The sequence below is a fragment of the Theobroma cacao genome, chromosome 3 (assembly GCF_053813885.1).
Source record: "Theobroma cacao isolate CCN51 chromosome 3, ASM5381388v1, whole genome shotgun sequence".
In the NCBI taxonomy this organism is placed as follows: domain Eukaryota; kingdom Viridiplantae; phylum Streptophyta; class Magnoliopsida; order Malvales; family Malvaceae; genus Theobroma; species Theobroma cacao.
The window spans coordinates 2,006,471-2,026,764 of NC_142641.1; the positions used below are offsets into that span (position 1 = coordinate 2,006,471).

Sequence of the window (20,294 nt, forward strand, 5' to 3'; positions counted from 1 at the left end):
CTAGTAGCAGCATGGATCCTGCAATCTCTGATGGGGATCCTTAAGATCTTGGGGCTCATTCCGGGTCTGCAAGGAAAGGTGCAGACAGTCAAAACCAAAAGGGGGCTGCACCCTTTCCGTTTGTTTTCTAACTCTTTCTTTTTCACGGGGATTGATGTGTACTCACACAAGAAAGTTATTTTATTACTTGCTAGAAACTATAGAAAAGGCAGCGTGGTCGATTGAATTTTGCCATGGGCCTATCACCTATGGTCACTAGGGTTCACAATGAACAAGCTCATCTCTCCTATATAGGATCTTCTGATTTCCAGTCAAGTTCCCAACATCAAGTTATTGCCCCTGCACATTTTGACAGTCATTTTTCATTCCATCCCTCTAGGACATGGAGTAAATAGTTGAAAAGAGTAATGAAGTTGACATTTGCCTAGCAAAGCTGGTATGAAATTCCAAGAGAAGAGACAAACAAATCCTACTTCATATGGTCTCTCCTTCAATCATGTAATAAGAAAAACAAACAGTATGACAAATGGGCTAGTAAAGCAGAAGTACCAGGAGCTAGAGGTTTTAACGTTGATTCTATATTAGGAGTACATACATTCATAAATCTAGATTGATATGTACATAATGCTGAGGCCCAAGTGTTACAAGAGCAGTGGGAATGGAAAGAAATGCTTTTACCATATCTGGGTATGTAGATTTTCTTGCATGTTCAGTTGGATTCTCCCCTAGATTCTTCGATAGTTTGTGCAGGTTGGCTAAGGATTTTGTTGCCTCCTATTTTCTCTCAACAAAATGTCACCTTGGTTCTCTCAAAATTCCATTCCAAGACCAGATCCAGCTGACTCTACTGTCTGCATTTTTTAACATAGAAAACGTGTTCAATGGTAAACTTACTGGTATAGGAGAAGTTGCACTCGTACACATCATTCGTGAAGTTATTCTTTTTGTCGATTCTTCTGTTATATATAGTATGAACATATCGAAAATATTTTATACGTAACCGTAATATGAGAAATATAAGTGTTGTAAAATTTCTATTTTTGAAACGTTATGTCGGTTTTTTTAATGTTGTTTGTGTGTCGACATCGATTTTCTTCTTAAAAATTACAATTATTTATTATGGTATTTAATATGCCAATCGAGTACTCTTTTTTTTTTAAAAAAAAAAATTATAAAATTAAAAATATGTTTTATTAGTCGAGAGACGACACAGTGATTAATTACTTTTAAATGATAAATTATATGCCCAAAAAAAAACTTTTCTTTATTATTTAGTGTTTTAGCAAGAAAGAAGAAGAAATGACCATGAGAAATAAATTTCAAAACTTAATATCTTCTTGAAGAGTAATACTGAATGGATCATTCATGTAAGGGTTTTTCAAGCTAAATATCAATTAGAATAATAATTGAGGAGAGAGGGGTGGAAAAGATGACACTTGGGAGGAAAATTAATATACAGATAAGAAGGAGAAATTAATGGAGCCTCTAGAAGCAGCAGCAGGAAGATGTTTATTTTCAAACATTTGACGCAGGAAAACGTAGCCTAGCCACCAAGCTATATATATATATAAAAAACAGAAACAGAAACCTAAACTGGAAAGCTAAGAAATCAAGCAGACAGAGACCCAAGCTCTTAGGAACCTAAGCCATAAGCATGCAGGCTTATAGCTCAACTGTTCTGCAAGTTCTTTAACGTACGTCCCTCACCTTGCACGAGTAGTAGTAGTGGTCGTTGTAGGATGTAACTTCTGCAAAAACCCTAGCTCTCTCTACGACCATTCTTGTCCTCTTTGCCAATTCTTCTTCTATCTTAACTATGTATCCTGTTCCTTTCAGGCCTTTGTTTCTTTGTTTTACTTTTCCCAGATTTTGTCTCCTTGGGTTTTCCTCACTCATCTTGGTTTATGTACTTGGGTTTTCTTTTCTTTTCTTGGGTTGCTTTGTATATGAAGAATTTCAGGTTAATTTGCATGAAGCTATGGGATTCCTCTCTCTCTCTCTCCTTCATGCCTTGGCTTGGCTCTAATGAGTTTCTTCAAACTCAAGGTAAGTAATTAACAAAGCCCTTATTTTGTTTAAATTGTAATTAGGAATAGTATTTTTTTTAAAAAAAATTCTTCTTCCATGTATTTCCAATCTAATTAGGCAGTGGAGGATTTTTATGATTAACTACTGGCTTTGTCTTTATTTTATTTTTACTATCATCCCAAAAAGAAACATATTGTTACATGCATCAAAAGTCATTCTTGCTATAATTCTAGATGTTGCCTTGTTTGCAAAACTACTAATTCTTTTGTTTTTCCGTCAGATTTTCTATTAATTCTTGAATGTGGAAATAAAGATATATTCTATTTTCTTTTTATATTTCCCACCCCAAACCACCCCTCAAAAATTAAAAAAAAAAAAGATTTTGGAATAGGAGATGGATGGTATTCTGTTATAAAGCTTGAGCAATGCCCATTCACAGTATTGAGAAGAAAATCTTTTTAATTTTCCACATTTTTGTTTCTTCCACTAACATATCTTGAATCAAATTAGTGGACTAACTATTTTTTTAAAAAAAATGGAAATGCTTAATTATTTCAATTTTTTTCAAAACAAAAAAACAGTGGAATTATTTTTTTACTGCTTTTTTTAAATAACTAATTTTTGATCCAATTTTGTTATTTTATCTAACAAAATTTAAATTAAGCTATTTTTCTTACTCCACTGTAAACTAATAACTGAATTAAAAAAATTTAATTAAAAGGTAAAATAAAAAAACAAAAAACAAAAAAAAAATTCTCTAAATCTAAAGAATTAGGCCATCATATAATTTCTCCTTTAGGAATATGTGGATAAATTTGATGGACAAAGACATATAATATGGTCTTTGAAAGTAGAATCTTCAAGATTTAAAAAGGAAAAAAACAATGAAAATGGTAAAATTGATTATTACTAAAATAATGTAGTAACATCTATAAGTCTATATATATATATATAGCTTTTCTTTCACGGAAGTGACTGCTCCTTTTACTAGCTCAGCTCTGTCCCCAAAAGAAGACTGCCCATTTCATCAACAAATCCTACTTTCCTTTGCTCTTTTTATTTTCCCCACAATATTATTTGTCAATATCAATTTTTAAGGTGTTTTGATTTATTATTGAGTTAATAATTTTCGATACCATGATTTAAACTTGTAATAACTCTTGCTCTTGGTAAAATCTTATGCTGATTTTCATAATAAATTTTTGTCATATTAATTGTTGAAATATGTCATTAATTAATTTCTTTCCTCAACCAAATGAATTTATTTAATTGTTTATTAAAAAATTCATATAAAATCAAGATTATATCAAAATTAAGTAGCCAGAAAGCAAGTAGAAGACTATTAGAACAGCTTAAAAGAAATAAAGAAAAATAAAATTACAAATAAAGGATTTGGATTAAGTGGTTATAGCCCTGCAAGGCTATTGATGTGGGCTAGAGGTTTGAGAATCATTGTGAGAACCTAATTACAATTCTTAGTACTAGTGTTTGGACATGTTGTGGGTAAGAAAGTAGTGATTAGACATGTTATCAGATGTTTTTCGGTCAGAAAATTAAAAGGGAGAAATAGAATTTAATTTAATTTTAACACACAAAACATGACCAAAGAGATGTCATTTCATAATCTTCTCTGACAGAAACTAATCTGAATGCTAGAATTTTGGCACACGGCAGCAACTTTGGTGATATCAAGGCCTACCTGCCTGCTTTGTCTCAGCTCATCGACCCCATTGCCTTTTTGCTTCAAGGTATTTTCTTCTTCTTTTTATTATTTTTGCCTAATTTTATCTTAATTTTATTAAGTGATCAAATGGCAATCTTGATTTATGATCAGATTTAATTATTAGATCATTTCTTGGCTATTTTTTTTTGTTTTAATTATTCTATTTAGAAGCCGGGGTCAATTTGGGTATTCCCCTTTATCATATCTTGAAATTGTTTTGCTTGTTTAGTTTTCAGATTTATTTTCTATTTTTTGATAGCTAATATATGGAATATGGTAAATTACAAAAAAATAAAATAAAAATTGAAAGAAAAACAATTAAAGAGCTTAAGCAAAATTTTCATTAGATGTTCCTTGGTGCCAAAATTCAACTCTGCAATTATTGCATGCAAGTTTTAATTAGGTTTTTTTTCTTTTTTAAAAAGACAAATTACTTTAAGGGGTTTTAATTGAAGATTTTAGGTTTACTAATTTTTTGTTATAATTTTATCTTCAAAAAGTTAAATACATTTTAAAAAATAAAAATGTAAATGAGTCAAATTACGTTGAACTATCTAACCTATTTTGACACATCGAATACTTGAACTCGAGTTACGAGTCAATTTAAATTCATTTATTTCAATACTCAACGGGAGTTAATCAAAGTTTTAATCAAATTTAATTTGAATGCCTTGATTATTCATTTATTTAATACAACGGTAGTATGATATTGAAAATTATTTGATTATAATTATAATTGTTTCTTATAAATATAATTTATTTTTTAAAAGGAAAAAAATAAACAAAAGTCCTACTTGCAGTCAGCAAACAAGGGAAAAGCAAAGGAAGAAGACAGATAAATTCTAATTAACATAAACTCCTCCCAGCTATCAATTGCTAGTTGTGTAGTCTGACATGACAAATTTTATTTAATTACCACCTATATATTTTACTTAATGAATTTGGGCAGTACAATCCGTTTGTAAAAAGGAAAAGATTAATTGTAAATACAATACTTCAATGTATTTTGCTAGGACTGCACCAATCTATCTCATTAGACAAACCCTTCCTGGTCATAACTTGCAGAACCCTTTGTTCATAAATTCTGATCAACTGAGATCTCATTTGATTTCAATACGTTTAAATCAGTTTCAGGGCACTGAACAAATTGACTTCTGGTCATGGATTTCCTTTCTTTTTTTCAGTGTCTGTAGTGCTGGATACTGTAGTGTAAGGCCCAAAGGGTTAGAACATTGCTTTGCAACTTCTCTGTTTTTCGCCTATTCTGATGCTCCAGCATTGAATTATTCAATTCAATCTGTTGGGGAAAGCAAGCCATTAAGAAGTTGCTTATAAAGGCTAGTTGACAGAAACTTAGTAGTATCAGTCGTGTTCTGTTGATGCCAAATTAGGAACTAATCCATAGTCCATTGGTCATTGATCAAGTAATTTCATCTGACATGTACACCGAATAGGATGGATGACAAGGATTAATAGGGTACAAGGACTATGCGCTAGGCTAGGCAAGAAAAGGAAACACAGGCCTGCAGGTTCTTTTCTTCTTCTTACTGGGTTCGGATGCATGCAATGACTGTCAATGCCAAATTAGGAACTAATCCATAGTCCATTGGTCACTGATCAAGTAATTTCAGCTGACATTTACACCGAATATGATGGATGACAAGGATTAATAGGGTACAAGGACTATGCGCAAGGCTAAGCAAGGAAAGGAAACACAGGCCTGCAGGTTCTTTTCTTCTTCTTACTGGGTTCGGATGCATGCAATGACTGTCAATTTTCAATGCAACTGTGTGTATGTATATAGGAACAGTGTTAGGTTCACTGGCATATTTTTGTCAGCCAGTCTTATGTGCTAGGAGTGGCTGACCTCTCTTTGGCCAGGCACTTCACGCTATAACTTGTACCCTTTGCATCTTCCCTTTGAATGAAATGAAATATTGACTTTTTAAAAAAAAAAAAAAGTAATTTCAGCTGCACCAACTTGATCATAAATTTGGTCATGGAAACAGGCCCCCATGTTATTTCAACCCTTTGCTGCAATGTAGTCTGAAGAGGTAGTCAATTGATTCTCTTCAAGGCACTTGTTTTTCTTCTCAAATTGCTCCTAGCTTGTAGAAATCTCTGCCTGGGAAACTGTTTGATCGAACAATGAAGAATAAGGATCCGGGTGTGTATGAAAAGAATGCTGGGCATATTTATGGATTCAATTGCTTATAACTAAGCTAATCTGATATTGGGTCAAAAGATATGGATAATTGGAATAATTCTGAATAAATTGTAGAGTGGATGATATTCACAGAGAGGAACTCCCCTGTGGTTCTGGTTCAGTCTGGATTAGACCACAAATTGGTCTGGTCGTACGAGGTTTTGGGCTAATGTCCCAAAATTTATAGGCACATACATGCAAAGACCCAGCCTGCTTGGTGTTGACAAGACAATACCTATATATATTTGCAAGTAAAATGTGCAGTTGGGAACCAGCAGGGCTCTGCAAGGACCAGGTCTCTCCAAAATCTTGAGGTTACTTAAAACAAATTTTAGGTACTTGCTGGGTTTGTAGGATTCAGGATGGTCTGCTGTTTGATTTGCTCCCATGGATCATCTTCTTTTTGCACCACCTCTTGTCTTCTTCCCTTCTCTGTACTTGCCCTCTGAAGATAAGTACTAGTACTATTTCCGAGGCATACATGGAGCTAACAGGCTGTGTAACTTACTGATTGTACAGAAACTAATTAATTCCTCAAAAGAATTTAGTCCTCTTCATTCCATGCTTTATCTAGGTAATTGGAAGGAGGCAAATGGTATACTTGTAGAAGGAAGCAGATGTTAAACCATTGTGTTTTAATTAGAATTCCCCATCTAGTACATTTCTTTTTCAAAAGTAATTCTTGATGTTATATGCCTTCCTCAAAATTTAACAGGAGAATCATCTAGTATCCTTTAGGCTCAATTGTTTTGAATTTGAAATCAACAGCTAAGTGATATTGATGTTTAAGCTGGGCACGTACCATTGAGAAAGCTCTCACTGTCAGACTTCACATGACTACCACTACTTCAATTCAAGAGATCATTTGAGGCCGACTAGGTTTCATCTCAATGGTAGGAAGGATGGTTCGACTCCAGTCTGAGTCTTACTAGACGTGAATTTGGTTTAATTTTATGTTGAATTTTGCCTAATTATGAGCTATATTGTTGATTTTGTTTTGTTTTGTTTGTTCATTAATTACTTCCAAATCTTATAATATACTATTAGGACGATGAATCTGGGTTGATTGTTCAAGTTCTTTATGTCTTTTGAAGAGCAAAGATGAGTATATTCATTTAAGCAGAGCTACAAAGTGCTGGTGCAAGTCCCTAGCCTAGCAAATTGCGGCCTGCAAGCAACCCAGCCTAGTTGATAGCCAAATACAACCAAAGAATTGCATTCGGGTCTGGTCCTCCTTCTGAGTGTGAATTTGATTTTAAGAGTTCACTCAATGTTTCAATGTACTTGAGTGACTTTATGTCTTTTTTTAACCTATGTTTTGGTAAATTCGTAAGGTGGGTATTGTTCAAGTGGATGAGCATCTTTGCATTCCTGCCGTCGATCTTTGCAAAAGGCGGCTTCGTACTGATGAAACCACATTTCCCATCTACGACCATAGAAAAGAATTGTCCCATCTCCTTACTTAAGTATCAACCATGCCACTCATTTTAGTGTTACATTTCTAATTATATATATATATATATATATATATATATAATTATAATTATATATATATAATTATCTTAGATTGCCAATGACTTGATTAACGACTTTATTAAAGTTGAGGTTCAAAAACAACAAAATATGATGTTGACAACTAATTTGTTTTGGGGTCAGTTTTATTCAAGTGATTTTGTAGATCTTTGTTTTAATTGTTTTGTTTAAATCCACACTATCCTATTTTATTTATAAAAAAATTCAGCTTCCTTTTTTTAAAAAAGTAGTATAATTTACCAAATAATTAAGCTAGATCTGAAGACATGTTAGCATTATTCTCGTAATTACATCCTAATTTGCTTTGACACCAAAAGGGAAGTAATATCAGACACTAAATTTCCATTCATTACCACATTTTTTCTGAGGTCCAAGTTAGCCAATCAAGTACTTCATGGTGACATTTCTCTCATCTATCACCACCCCAGAAACTCATATTTCTTATACTTGCTTCGTTGTTTCCTGTTGTCAATTTTATAACAGAAGCATCAGTACTAGTGAATATGTATGAGAAAATAATTTGCTAGTGGCAGCAGAGAAGAACATGCTGTAAGATTATAGCTGTTTCAATGGGTCAATAGCTTGTCTTAGCACTTCTTTTATCACCTAGGGAAACACCTGAGATTAACCTGGAACACAGAAAATGACATCTATAATCTTTAGATTACCAAATCCTTTTTGGAATCCTGGGTCTAATCGATATATATTGTTTAGTTTATATATTGCAAGATGATTGGGAACCTGGGGCTTTGATTGTTGGCTGATCAGCCACCCTCCTTCAGGAGAAGCAATCCCTGATTCCTGAAAGTTTCTGAGGTTAAAAAATCTAGGTTTATTATCCCCTCAAATTTTCTTGTCCAGGGAAATGGAAAATGTTATATGAAGCTTAAGTACCCTTGGCAGAGCTGAAAGTTGTGCTAACTAACCTAAGCTAATAAAACTAATACTCTTAAGATTAGTTGTTTCTAGATGCTACCAAAGGAATCATTGTACTTTCAACTTTAAATTGTAACATTCAAATTCATTTATATGTATATATGTATAGTAGTAATAGAAGAGATGGATGAGAATGTGTTGTCTGAAAAATATCAGAGATGCTGCTTTCTAGTTTGTGGTAGCTGATGAGCTTGCAGTGTCATTACCCTTTTGTTCCATCATTGTTGATAACCTCAAAAAACTTAGACAAGACTTATTTTTTAAAATTTTGTGTTTGGATGAAGGAAATTGGAACTTAATTCTAATGAGTGCAAATATATATATATATATATATATATATATATATATATATATATATATATATAGAGAGAGAGAGAGAGAGAGAGAGAGAGCAAACAGGCTTGGGATAAGACAGTTTGTTGAATAAGTTCATTGCATATACAAGTTGTGGTCCTGCCTATAAGTAGAGGAGCTAGGTCAAGCTTGTAAGCAAAAGACTAAAGAGACACAAAAGGAAAAATTCAGAAGTGGCAGAAGGGGGAAAGGGTATATGGACATGGTTAAGGGAAAGGACTGGTTTGGATTAGGTTGATGAAGAAAAAGACTCTCACAATTGCAAAGTGCAATTATTTTGCTTGCACTAATAATGGGTTACATACACCCACCCTGAAGAAAAGAAAAGAGGGTCATTTCTCTCTTTCTATCTTTGTTTCTACCTATCTATCTTGTATTTCTTCCTGCAAAACATAATGAATAAAAAAAAGGGTACAAAAACTAGAGCATTCCAGTGCCCTTTGATTGGTCAGATAAGTCACTCTCTTGTCCTTTGGCATTGTTCTCCACTACTACAATTGCTCCAACCACTCAAAGACAAATATTCCCCTCCATATCCATAGCATCATTTTGCCACAGATGTGATTTCTAGCATACATCTTTTCCTCCATCGATGATGGAATTTTAAGCTTTTTACTACCCCACTCCCAACTTCAAGTACTATTTCTTTATTTTCTCTCTCTTAGGATGTTGCTGGCAGTGGACTGATGAATCAGATCTCTTTCTCTCTCTCACCTCCCATGTTCTAGGTTTTTAGTTTTTCTCTGACTAGGGTTTGCTGGTGATGATGATTCTTGGATCTATCTCTCCTCTCTTACACCCAAACTTGGAGGGTGTGGGAAATTCCATTTTTGTGTTTCTTTTAGGTTGATTTTGGGTTTGGCAGCATCATTTGTGCTTGATCTTTTCATGTCATTTGCTTTCCATAATGAGCATCAGAAAACTGGAAAAGCATAACTTGTTAAAAAAAAAAAGAACAATGGCATTTCAAGATCAGTTCTCTGCCCCTAGGCGTTAGCAGGAAGGGCAAAACAATAGCATATCTTAGGGTTATCTTTTTTTTCATTGAAGCTTTCTAAAAATATATCTTTCTGCTCCTTGGTGGCTGATCTGTGTTTCAAGCTAGAGATTTTGGAAATAGCGGTTTAGGGTTTTCTTGGCCTAGATTCTTCTTCTCTCTGTTACTGGGTTTCTTGGCTTGGGGTGAGCCATATCTGAAATCTCTCTCCTCCAACATTTGAGGAAACTTAAGTTTCATACATTTTTTTTTTGACATATTCCAGGAAATTTAGGTGGCAGATCTGTAGGTATCTAGATCCCCACATGCCTATTTTGTTTCCATTTGCATAATAGATCCATTGTAGAGAGAGAGAGAGAGAGGGAGAGATGGAGATGTGAATGGTCCAAATGGAAATGAGGCATTGGAGGACAAGTCCAGAAGCTTTTCTAGGGGCGGGGGGTGGGTTGTAACTGGCTTTGCTTAAATGAGATGAAAATGGAATCAAAAGGACCAAAGAAAGACTTCAGAGTCAAGAACTTTTGGAGTCTTGTACTCTTCCCAACTCCACTCTTTTTTTCTGTTTTTCTCTTCTTCACATGGGGTAGATCCAGGCCTATCAAAAACCCCTGCACAGTTCCTTTATTTGCTCATTGAACAAAGGAAAAGCAAAATATTACACTAGTCTGAAGCAAATGGAATGGAGTTGTCTGCAATTAGCTACGGCATGGCTAAATTAAGCAGAACAATTTGATTCTTGGGCATCACACGCTTTGAATCTTTCTAGCCATTGTCTTGTAGGTCTGGACCTTAATACAAATCAATCACAATCAAACTTGAAATGCTGACTAGAGGAAACCAAATTCAGATCTGGAATATGGTAGAACCTGAGAGACCAAGATAGAAATTGGATAATTTCAGGCTTCCTGCTGCTATGAATGCAGTCCATAGTTTCAGCTTTCCTAGGAATTCACGTGTACAAATTTTGATGAGGTAGCTTAATTTTGTGTTTCCAGGGAATCCCCAGGGCAAAAATTTGCCTCCCATTGGGCTGTTTCATCATCTCAAATGGCCAATTAGAGTTACATTTCCCACTGGTAAGCTCTGTAACTTACGTCGGTAAAGTAATTCGTAAGTTATAGTCACAGTTATAGGGACCCAAAAGCATCAACCATATCTAAAACTTGCATTTCAAGTTTTCAACCATGACTTTCTAAAAAGTTTGATTAAATTGTATGGATGATAAATCCAATGATATTAAAAGATCACTTCAATCAATAATTTTATAAGAAAGTTTCAGGATAGATCGGTATCGTCAAATTTTAAATTATTGAGCATTTTGATTGCTTTTGCTTTATAACTTTTTTTGTTTTCGCCTGACAACTGTAATGTCTCATTTTATGTGATTGATTGAACACGGCATCTTATTTTTAATTGTAATGTCATGTCTAAGATGCTCGGATCATGCATTTTCGTTCTAGATATAGCGTCTACACGTACCTACTTCTGCAAAAATAAAAAAGATCGATGATAAATAAAAGTAGAAAGTACTTTCATCGAACATGAATAATTAAGTAAAAAAAATATACAATTCTCTTGTAGTGGAAAGTCAATAGGCTATGCACTAGAATCATGGCGTTGTTGCTTTGTATTTTTCTTTAAATTTTTAAACAGTAAAATTTAATTTAATTTAATAAAGAGATGCAAAGTACATTTGTTGTTACAGAATGAATTATGAAAAGGGCTAGTGCAACCCCAAAAGTCAATTTTGGAAATGCTTCTGTAATAATATTATTCCAACTCGAGCTTCTGCCATCAATTCACAACCTTTTAAAGACTTTGGGCCACATTTTTCTTTTATAAGAAAAATCAAACCATTTTTTCTTTTTTTGTCATTTAACGTAATTAACTATTTATAATAATAAGAGTACGAAGAATTTTTTTTTTCTTTATATATTAGGGGAAATCTGAAGAGACACAGAAGGAATTCGAGCATCATGTAGTAAGAGGTTGATGGTAACACAAATTATTGATAATTCAAACACAAGGAATAATAAACCAAACTTGTTTTATTAGGGCTTATTTAAAAAAATCGGTTCGACTTGCTCTTTCTGTTTTTTTTTTTTTTTTTTTATGTTAAATGTGCTTATGATATTTTAACCTCTAAACACTTAATTGGACACTACAAAGCCTTCCATGTACATTAATTAGATCTGATTCTGATTTATTTCTGAATTACATATAATTAATTTCTTCCTGTCCCTGTCATAGAAAGCTAAGATTGATCATAGTCTTTGGAGCCATTAGCTATTTGTAAAGTTAAAAAATGCCTTTGTTGGCTATAACATGGATCACATACTCTGCTTAGTTCAAGCTAAGGCCGGGTTCTCTGTTGGTTAGATGTTTGAATGAGGGGTTGGATAGCTAGCTACTAGATCTTTACATGGTATTTATGCATATACATATATATATATATATATCTTTCTGAATAGTCGAAACAATTACTGAAAGTCTTATTTTTTTAATTACATATTTTGTATTTAGCTTGTCTATAACTTTGCCTATGTCACACCGAGGGACGAGCTCTATAATATTATAATCTCGGTTCATTTTATTTTATTTAAAAAGTAAATTTTATATATAATATTGAAGGAAAAAACAATCGATGTCGATTCAAGTCTGCTATCGTGTTAACCTGCTGCAAGATTACGGCATTATAGTTGCAAACTCAACAAACAACTTGACATTAATGAAATAAGCTGATTTATTTTTTCTGATCCTTCTGTTTTCCATCCTTGATGAAATAGGCTTTATGCTTGTAATTTGAGTTCATTCCTTTTAATGCTCTCTCTTCTTATTTTGTAATTGACAAAGGATGGGTCAATCAAAGCAAATTCATGGGATTTTTGTTCCAACATAAAATACCCAATGCATGTGCAACTGCACTTACAAATAAAACCCAGTTTGTCCCCCCACCCCCCTTTTCTCTTTTCCAGGAAAGACATGCACATGAATTAATGTAATATCACAACTCTTATAAAATATGACTAAGAGAAAAGTAAGGTTGAGTATGATGTCTTTTCATTCATGGAAGATTGGTTTCTTTTCCTTCTTTATATCTTTCTTCTTTTCTTTTTTTTTGTTCTTATTTTTCTCTCCCTCCTTTACATATCAAATCACATTCTTTAAACAATTAGACAAACACAAACAAATCAGCATTAATATAAAAAAATTTTTGTTTGCAGGTTCCTTTTATCTTCCACATATTTTACTTTGCTTCCTCTGGAAGCCTACCCGAAGGTAGATCAACATAAAGTGAAGTAGTGTCAGATGACACCACTAAAGTGTCAAAAATCTTTACTAATTATACTACTTATGTTAGAGTTTTATGTAATTAATGATGCTAATGAATCTATTAATTTTTTTTTGTAATTTTGTAGAAAATAGAGTCAAAGACTTCAAGTCAAAATAAATTTAATTATGGCATCACTCAGAAAAATTCTTGAGTTCGTCCCTGGGCCTACCACCCATTGAAAAGGAAACTTTTTTGTGTAGCATCAATGGTGAGTTTCTCCTGATTATGTCTTCTAGTTAATTACCTTAATATCCTTAATTCATAAATTATGCTTTAATTTATAGATTTCTTTGTGTCCCTTCTTTCAAACAGGTTTGGGTAACAGAAAGGAGATAGTCTTTTTCTTTCTTTTTGACCGTAACCCATTTTTTTAATATCTCTGTAACTTGAAAATTCAAGTTCTAAATGTAAATCATGTTCCCCTATAGAGTTACACACAATTTTTGGTAGGGTGATGCAACATAGAAATTAATTCAACAGAGATATTGATTTAGTGCAAGAATGGAAAAATCATAGTGGAATATATCTTGTTTTGCTGGATACAACTTTTATCATACTGCCTCGGTGGGATTTATGACCCCAAAGTACAGTTGCTGCAGTTCAAATTTATAAAGGATATTTAGGCAGGGTTACACTGAAAAAATGACCCCATGTCTTGGAACAAAAGAAGAAAAGGACCCAAAAAGCTATGATCCCTAAGCCAGAGAGTCAGGTCTTGTTCATCTGATTCCATTAGACATTTGTTTTTCCTTGAAAAGCTAATTCCATTAGACATGGAAGCCACAAGTCCAACTATTTGAAGGGGTTTCTTTTTTTTTTTTAATTTCCTTTAATATTTTTCCATGGTACATTGCACAAGATGGTGGGCTCAACTTGTGCTTGATTTTTGTTTGTCATCATGACTGGATGACCTGAATCTTACATATATACTCTATCAGAGGTCAGCTTCATTAACTTTTCAAAAATATGTTGAAATATATAAATACATTAATTAATCGGAAATATTAAACATTCAGCTTATATGAGAAGGTAGAACAATTAATTGAAATTTTTATAACATTTAATTGAATTTTTGTAATATACCATATGATGCATGCCTATATGTAGTTGATATAATTATTGAGCAGGAAGATTACCTTTCTTCACCTTCATCCTTCTCTTTTAAATGAGTGGAACAATCTTCCTGGTTGAGTGCATGAAAGAAATAAGGCCAATCATGCTTTTCTTCAACTTTCTTCTTTTTTAATAGATTTCTAAGGATGGAAGAAGATTGTGTTTAGCAATTATTTTGGGAATTATACATTAAGCTTTTCTGATGCGTAGAATTTTTTTTTTTTTTTTAAAAAACAAAGAATTTTATGAAAGATTAAGCTGCTGTTCGTCTTTGTTACATGGACGAGTGTCAACCCCTTTAGAGATAAATATTAGAATGTAGTACAAAGAGAGTTTTCACGCGATACAATGTCTCATAAAATTGTTAAGTGATAGCTTTAGTTATTTAACCAAAGAACTTCAGAACTTTGGATGCATTCTCTTCAGCATTTGTTGTGACATTTTTGATTAAATTTATATGTATATATAGACGGGAAAAGTACAGAAAACCATAAAATTTAAGCCTTGAAATGCTTAATGTTGTTTTTCTCATAATGTTGGAAAGTCTTCTACTCTCTTTTCTTCAGTCAATTTTCTGATCATCCCCTTTAACTTTTACTTAAACTATAAACAATATAAAATCATAAAATTAAGTTTATATAGCCTTCAAAATGATCAATTCCTCAGTATATGTTTCTAGGTTCATCACATTAATAGAAAGTCTAAATAACCTGTAGAGACCTACAAATGTTTTGCCTTTATATGATGTCATATTCCTCAAAGAATGTTAGAATAGCTCTCCATAATGCATTCTTTTGATGTATTAATCCAGAAATTGAGGCACTGGCAGATCAATCTGTGTTTTGGCTTTGCTATGACAGAGACAAATTTCTTCTAGCTACAAGCAGTAAGTTAAAACTTTCACTATTTAGATTCAATACATGGCATCCCTATCTGAAAACTTCAGATTTGCCGTCTGGTGGAAAAAAAGAGGATTCAATGAAATACTCTAACCTATGTTGCTATAAAGATGTAGCTAATTAATTAAACTGCTAGATTTGCCATAAGCCGTAAGAGTAATTAACAGAAATGAAGGAGATGTCTCTAGCTACCTAATATCTATATAACTGTTACCTATATTAAACTCATAAGCTGGTTAAGACTGTAGGTGTCAAATATATTAATTCTTTCAAGAGTTTTAATTAATTTTATATTAATATTACAATTTATGGAGACTGCAGGTTAGATATAACAGTTTCCAATGTGAATATGCAGTTTAAAAGACCTGATACATACAATCTTCTAAACTGAACAGCATATTGATTAAGGAATGCTTCATTAGCTGATTATATTTTGCATTATTCACTTAGAAACCTGGATGCATTGCATATATAGTATGATTGATATCCCCATAGCAGGTATTTTGCCAGCATTTATGAATACGAGGAGGTAGCTGATGCAGCAATTAACCATGCTTAGAGGCTTTTACACAAAACAGGTAAATGCTGATCTTTTCTTTTCCAAAGAAAATATGAACTTACATGCTACATATATGCAACTTAAAGTGCTTGTCTTGCATGCTCTTTGAGAACTAGATGCAAGGAATTCAGAAAGTTTAGTATGCTTGAATGTTTCTGCAAAGAACCTTACCTACAACTGCTAGCTAGGGAAGTTCACCTAGTAATATATATGTAAAGAAACTTAGAAGGGTTAACGCTAGTAGAATCCAAATGATACTGCAGAAAAAAGAAATTGTCCACTGAAGTTCAAACTCTAAATGATGAACTCTCCAAAAGCAGTTCAGTTTCTATTATTTCATAGCATATTTGATGTGCAAATGTTGTGCTTAATTTTATGACCATATTGAATGGCTCCACTTAATTTTTTTTTTTTTTTTTTGAAAGGCAACAATAACATTAATAGAAGAAATGAACAGTACACTCAACAAAGGGATAAAGACTAAGTTACACAAAAAAGAAGTATCCCTCTGCAACTTCATAACAAAACGCCCCTTTAAACGACTCATCAGCAAACTAAAGCCCCAAACCGTGCACAACCTCGTTGCGGCTCCAATCATCTTAACTCATGATGTCCACTCCAAGACAAGAAATATATGTTTATTATACTATCCTATTATATATGCTCACTTACAATCCCAATAACTTCTACTGCATATATATGTCTTTGCTGTGCACCTTTAAGGTATATAGTAGTATCCAATACTATGAGATGATTGATATGTTGAAATATCTCCTCTTAGGTACGCATAGACTTCGAAAACATGACTTGAAAGTGGAAAAACATTAGTTGAAAGGGGATAGTGGATCATCCATGCGTCTATTCAATCATTTTCCTAAAAGTTAAGCTGAATTCTTTCGTTGGAATGCACTTATTGAACTTACTTCAGCAGCCCACAAGAGAGAGCAAAACAAGCATGAGGCACATATATAGTAAACAACTGTTTTAAGAGAGGAATTTTATACATAAATTGGTTGAAACGAAAAAAAACAGCATGAAAACATGTCCAGTAGAATCCAGATATAGAAACTCAAGGCAATTGTTTTCATTGGCATGGCGGCTTTAAGCTGATAGTGCAGATAAATAAATTGATCCTGATTAGCAGAATAGCAGCCCACAAAAGAAATAATTTTATAATTGTTATTAACCCTTTAAGCTGTTGACTTTATTGTTCTGATTAAGGTTACAATGAAAGCAAGATACTATATTTAAATGCATAGAACAGAAACAAGGAAAGCATGACATTATTTTTTCTAAAGATAATTACACACAACAATCATTGACAAAAGAGTCCATAAGAAAATTCCAAATAGATTAACAAGAAAAAGAAAAACATGTCCATATTACATATAATTCCAAACAGAAAGAAAGCAATAACATAGCATGCCTCTAATATTTATCCACATGGCACATCAAAGAACTGAAGAAGTAAGAGATAAACCAAGTTGTTACAGACTCTGATTATTGTAGCAGTCCCATGATTTGCCAAAGGATAGGAAGCTTGTGAGCTGATGCTGCAAAAACAAAAATATGGGTTGGTCAAGAAAGTTGATTCAGGTAGTTCATCTTGGAGACATAATATTGCTGTTATGTGGGTGTTTTATGTATCATCAATTGCAACATTTTGGCTAAAAATCAAGAAACTTTTGCTAATAGAACTTACCTCTTGGTGAATTCCAGCGTTTTGTAGACAATTGAAAGTGGAATTATTCATAATTGCTAAGGATTCATCACCCATGTCTCCATGAATCCTTATGTGTTCACGGTCGCGGGAGCTAAGCTCTTTAACCTCAGCTACCGCGGCCTGGAAGGAAGGGTTCCTAATGTGATGTTGAGAACCAGATTCTTCACCAGTCTCAACGGAGCTCCAATAACTGAATTTATTCAGATCATCGTTTCGGGTGTCGTCACATAGCTTTGATTCATCGAACCTTTGAGCCCGCATGGTCTTTTCTTTTGTTCTAGCCTTCGCCCTTGCCCTGGCCTTTTCCCTTAAATCCCTTGCAAGAGGGCGGAAAGTGATTTTACGTGGCTGTCTAACCTTTTTCTCTTTCGTTGAAGGTTTCCCCTTAGAGATGCTGCCTTCGACAGCTGCCTTATCAATTCCAGACACGACCTCACCCTCAGAAGTTGAAGAGGGACTCTTTGCAGCTGCAACGCTGCAGCTGTTATTCATCTGGGATAGCTTGCTTCTGGCTAGTTTCTTGATTTCTGACCTTGACTGTATGAGTAACCACTCGACAGTTCTACTAGCTTTATCATAGCCTAGCATGTCTTGCAGACCAAAAAACTCTCGAGCAACTTCAAGAGACAGTCTCATTCTCCGATCCCTCGGTCCCTTAGCCGTATTAATCTTGCTGTGCCGATCTCTCTTGGAACTTCTTTTTTTCTCCATCTGCTGATCGGTGGCATTATGGCTCTTTCTGGTGCAGTTTATCGTTGACCCCTCGTTCTTGCTGGAATGATCCGGCATGATGATGATTGTATCCGAAACTGAATTATCAGTCGTCAAGGTTTGCTGGTGAAGTAACAGATCATGGTGTTGCGGGAGGAAAACACCATAGTCTTCTTCTAGTTCTAACTCACAGTGATTATAACAGGGAGAGGGGAAATGAAATAAGGAAAGAGGGAGGTCTTCCGGTTTGGAGAATGAAATAATGTCATTGGGAAAATGTCTATGGAGAATTGAATGGTCGATATAAGCGATTGGGTCATTGTAGCGATTGATGTTGGAAGGAAACATCTTAGAGCTTAGTAAATTGCACCGGACAACCCTAGCCTCAAGAGCTTGATGGTGGGTCTAAGAACTTGAGAATGACACATGCACCATTTATCTCTAAGGTGTATCCTTTGAAAACAGCTTCACCACTTCCATGTTTCTCAGCATCAGTTTCACCTGTGCAAGCACAAAATCAGTGTTAGTGAGAAATTAAAACACCCCATGTGTGTTTTTTCTCTTTCTTTTTTCTTCTTTTTCCACGCCCTCAGAAGCCAGAGCTAGCCAACTAGCATTTGGAAAGGCAGCAAATTTAGCTGTTCATCATCATGTATCTATCTTTTACTCTGTCTTAGAAAAGGGGAGAGGGAGAGAGAGAGAGAGAGATAATTTGTCTATTTACCCCTGTCAAGCAAAGGACTACAGCATGAGAAAGACAGCAGAGGAGCTGATGTACTCTATGTCTATAAGGGTTGTGACTGTCTTTGTATGAAGAGAGAAAGAGAGGGAATTGAATAAAAGTTGTGTGGAGCTAAAGAACCCAAAGAGGTGGAATTTATTGGAGACAAAAGAGCCATCTTTTTCTTAATCTTTTTTTCCATCTTTTTATTATTATTATTGTTATTATTATTATTTCTCATAGATGGAGTGCTATTGGACCCATGAAAATGAAAGAAAGAGTCCAAGGGCAGCGATATCGTGGGAATTGAGTGGATAGGAAACACTTAGTATTGTGCCACTTCACGTGGTAGCAGGTGGGAGATTGACAGAGAACTCATTTTATCTTCAACTTTTTAGGTTTTTCTTTTCTGTTTTTTACTCTTCTCGAATCAACCTAGAACTTGCATTTGCATGCACTCTCTCCATTAATCAATAATTTCTTCACATACTGTGAAGTTGTAATTTTGTTAAGGATCGGTTCTTTGATCGGTAACACTAAGGAAAATAAAAAACAATACATATATATATATATATATATATATATATATATATATATATATATACACATGTACATGAAACACGTGGCTCTATTGGTATAACCCAGGACAATTATTTTTCACTCCAAATGGGCAAAAAACTGCGAGGCCTGCCATGAAAGGCAATGCTCCTTTGACTGGGCATCTCTAGCATAGCTGGGTCGCTTTCCCCAAAAAGAGAAAGACCCCATCTCACTCTCTCTCTCACTCTATCTTTCTCTCAAGTCCATCAAGTCTAGGCGAGAATGTTGTTGGTCTCCCTCTCCCATGCGTGCTTATCTGTTTAGCTTTTCTTTGAAATGTCATATATATAATAAAAAAAAGGGTCTCTTCCACTCTCTTTCTCACTCAAATTAAGGAAGGACATGCATTAAGTCAAGAAAGAGTTGCTTGTGCTTTGTACTATCATTGCAGCCTACAAGAGTACCCTCACCCCCGCCCCCCCTCCGGAAAAACCCTAGCCAATGAGAAAATGCCATAACTACAAAATCTGTCTCTTCCTTTGGATTATTAATAGTCCTGTCCACTACTGTTGTTTGTTGATATTGAAAGTTGAAGCCCCCCTTCCCTTCTCTTTCTCTCTCTCTCTGCTCAGCTGCTTACCTCTATTTTTTGGCACACACCCTTTGACACAAGTTTTTTTCTTTCCATTTATGCCTGCCGTTGTTTCCACTTAGATAAACACGTTGGTACTCCCTCTTTCCCTCTTTCTCTCTCCTTCTTTCTTGCTTTCCTTACTCTCTCCTTTGTTTCTCTTTCTTTCTCTAGCTGACTGACTTAGGCTGGCAGGATTAGGAGGACCACATGATATGGGAGAGAGATGAACTTGGCTGTTCTTAGGTTGCTTTCAAAGATGCGATAACTATGAAGAAAAACTTTA

At 34.2% G+C, this 20,294-nt stretch overlaps 1 protein-coding gene across 1 annotated transcript; it reads right to left on the minus strand.

Moving 5' to 3' along the window:
* Positions 1-16,947: 16,947 nt before the first annotated feature.
* On the minus strand, positions 16,948-18,892 carry BRC1 (TCP family transcription factor). Its single transcript, XM_007036363.3, has 3 exons — positions 18,841-18,892; positions 17,385-18,617; positions 16,948-17,235 (listed from the first exon to the last, which is right to left on the minus strand). The coding sequence occupies exons 2-3, from the start codon at positions 18,462-18,464 to the stop codon at positions 17,170-17,172; spliced, it is 1,146 nt and encodes a 381-aa protein (XP_007036425.3). The 5' UTR covers positions 18,465-18,617; positions 18,841-18,892; the 3' UTR covers positions 16,948-17,169.
* Between the last annotated feature and the right edge of the window lie 1,402 nt (positions 18,893-20,294).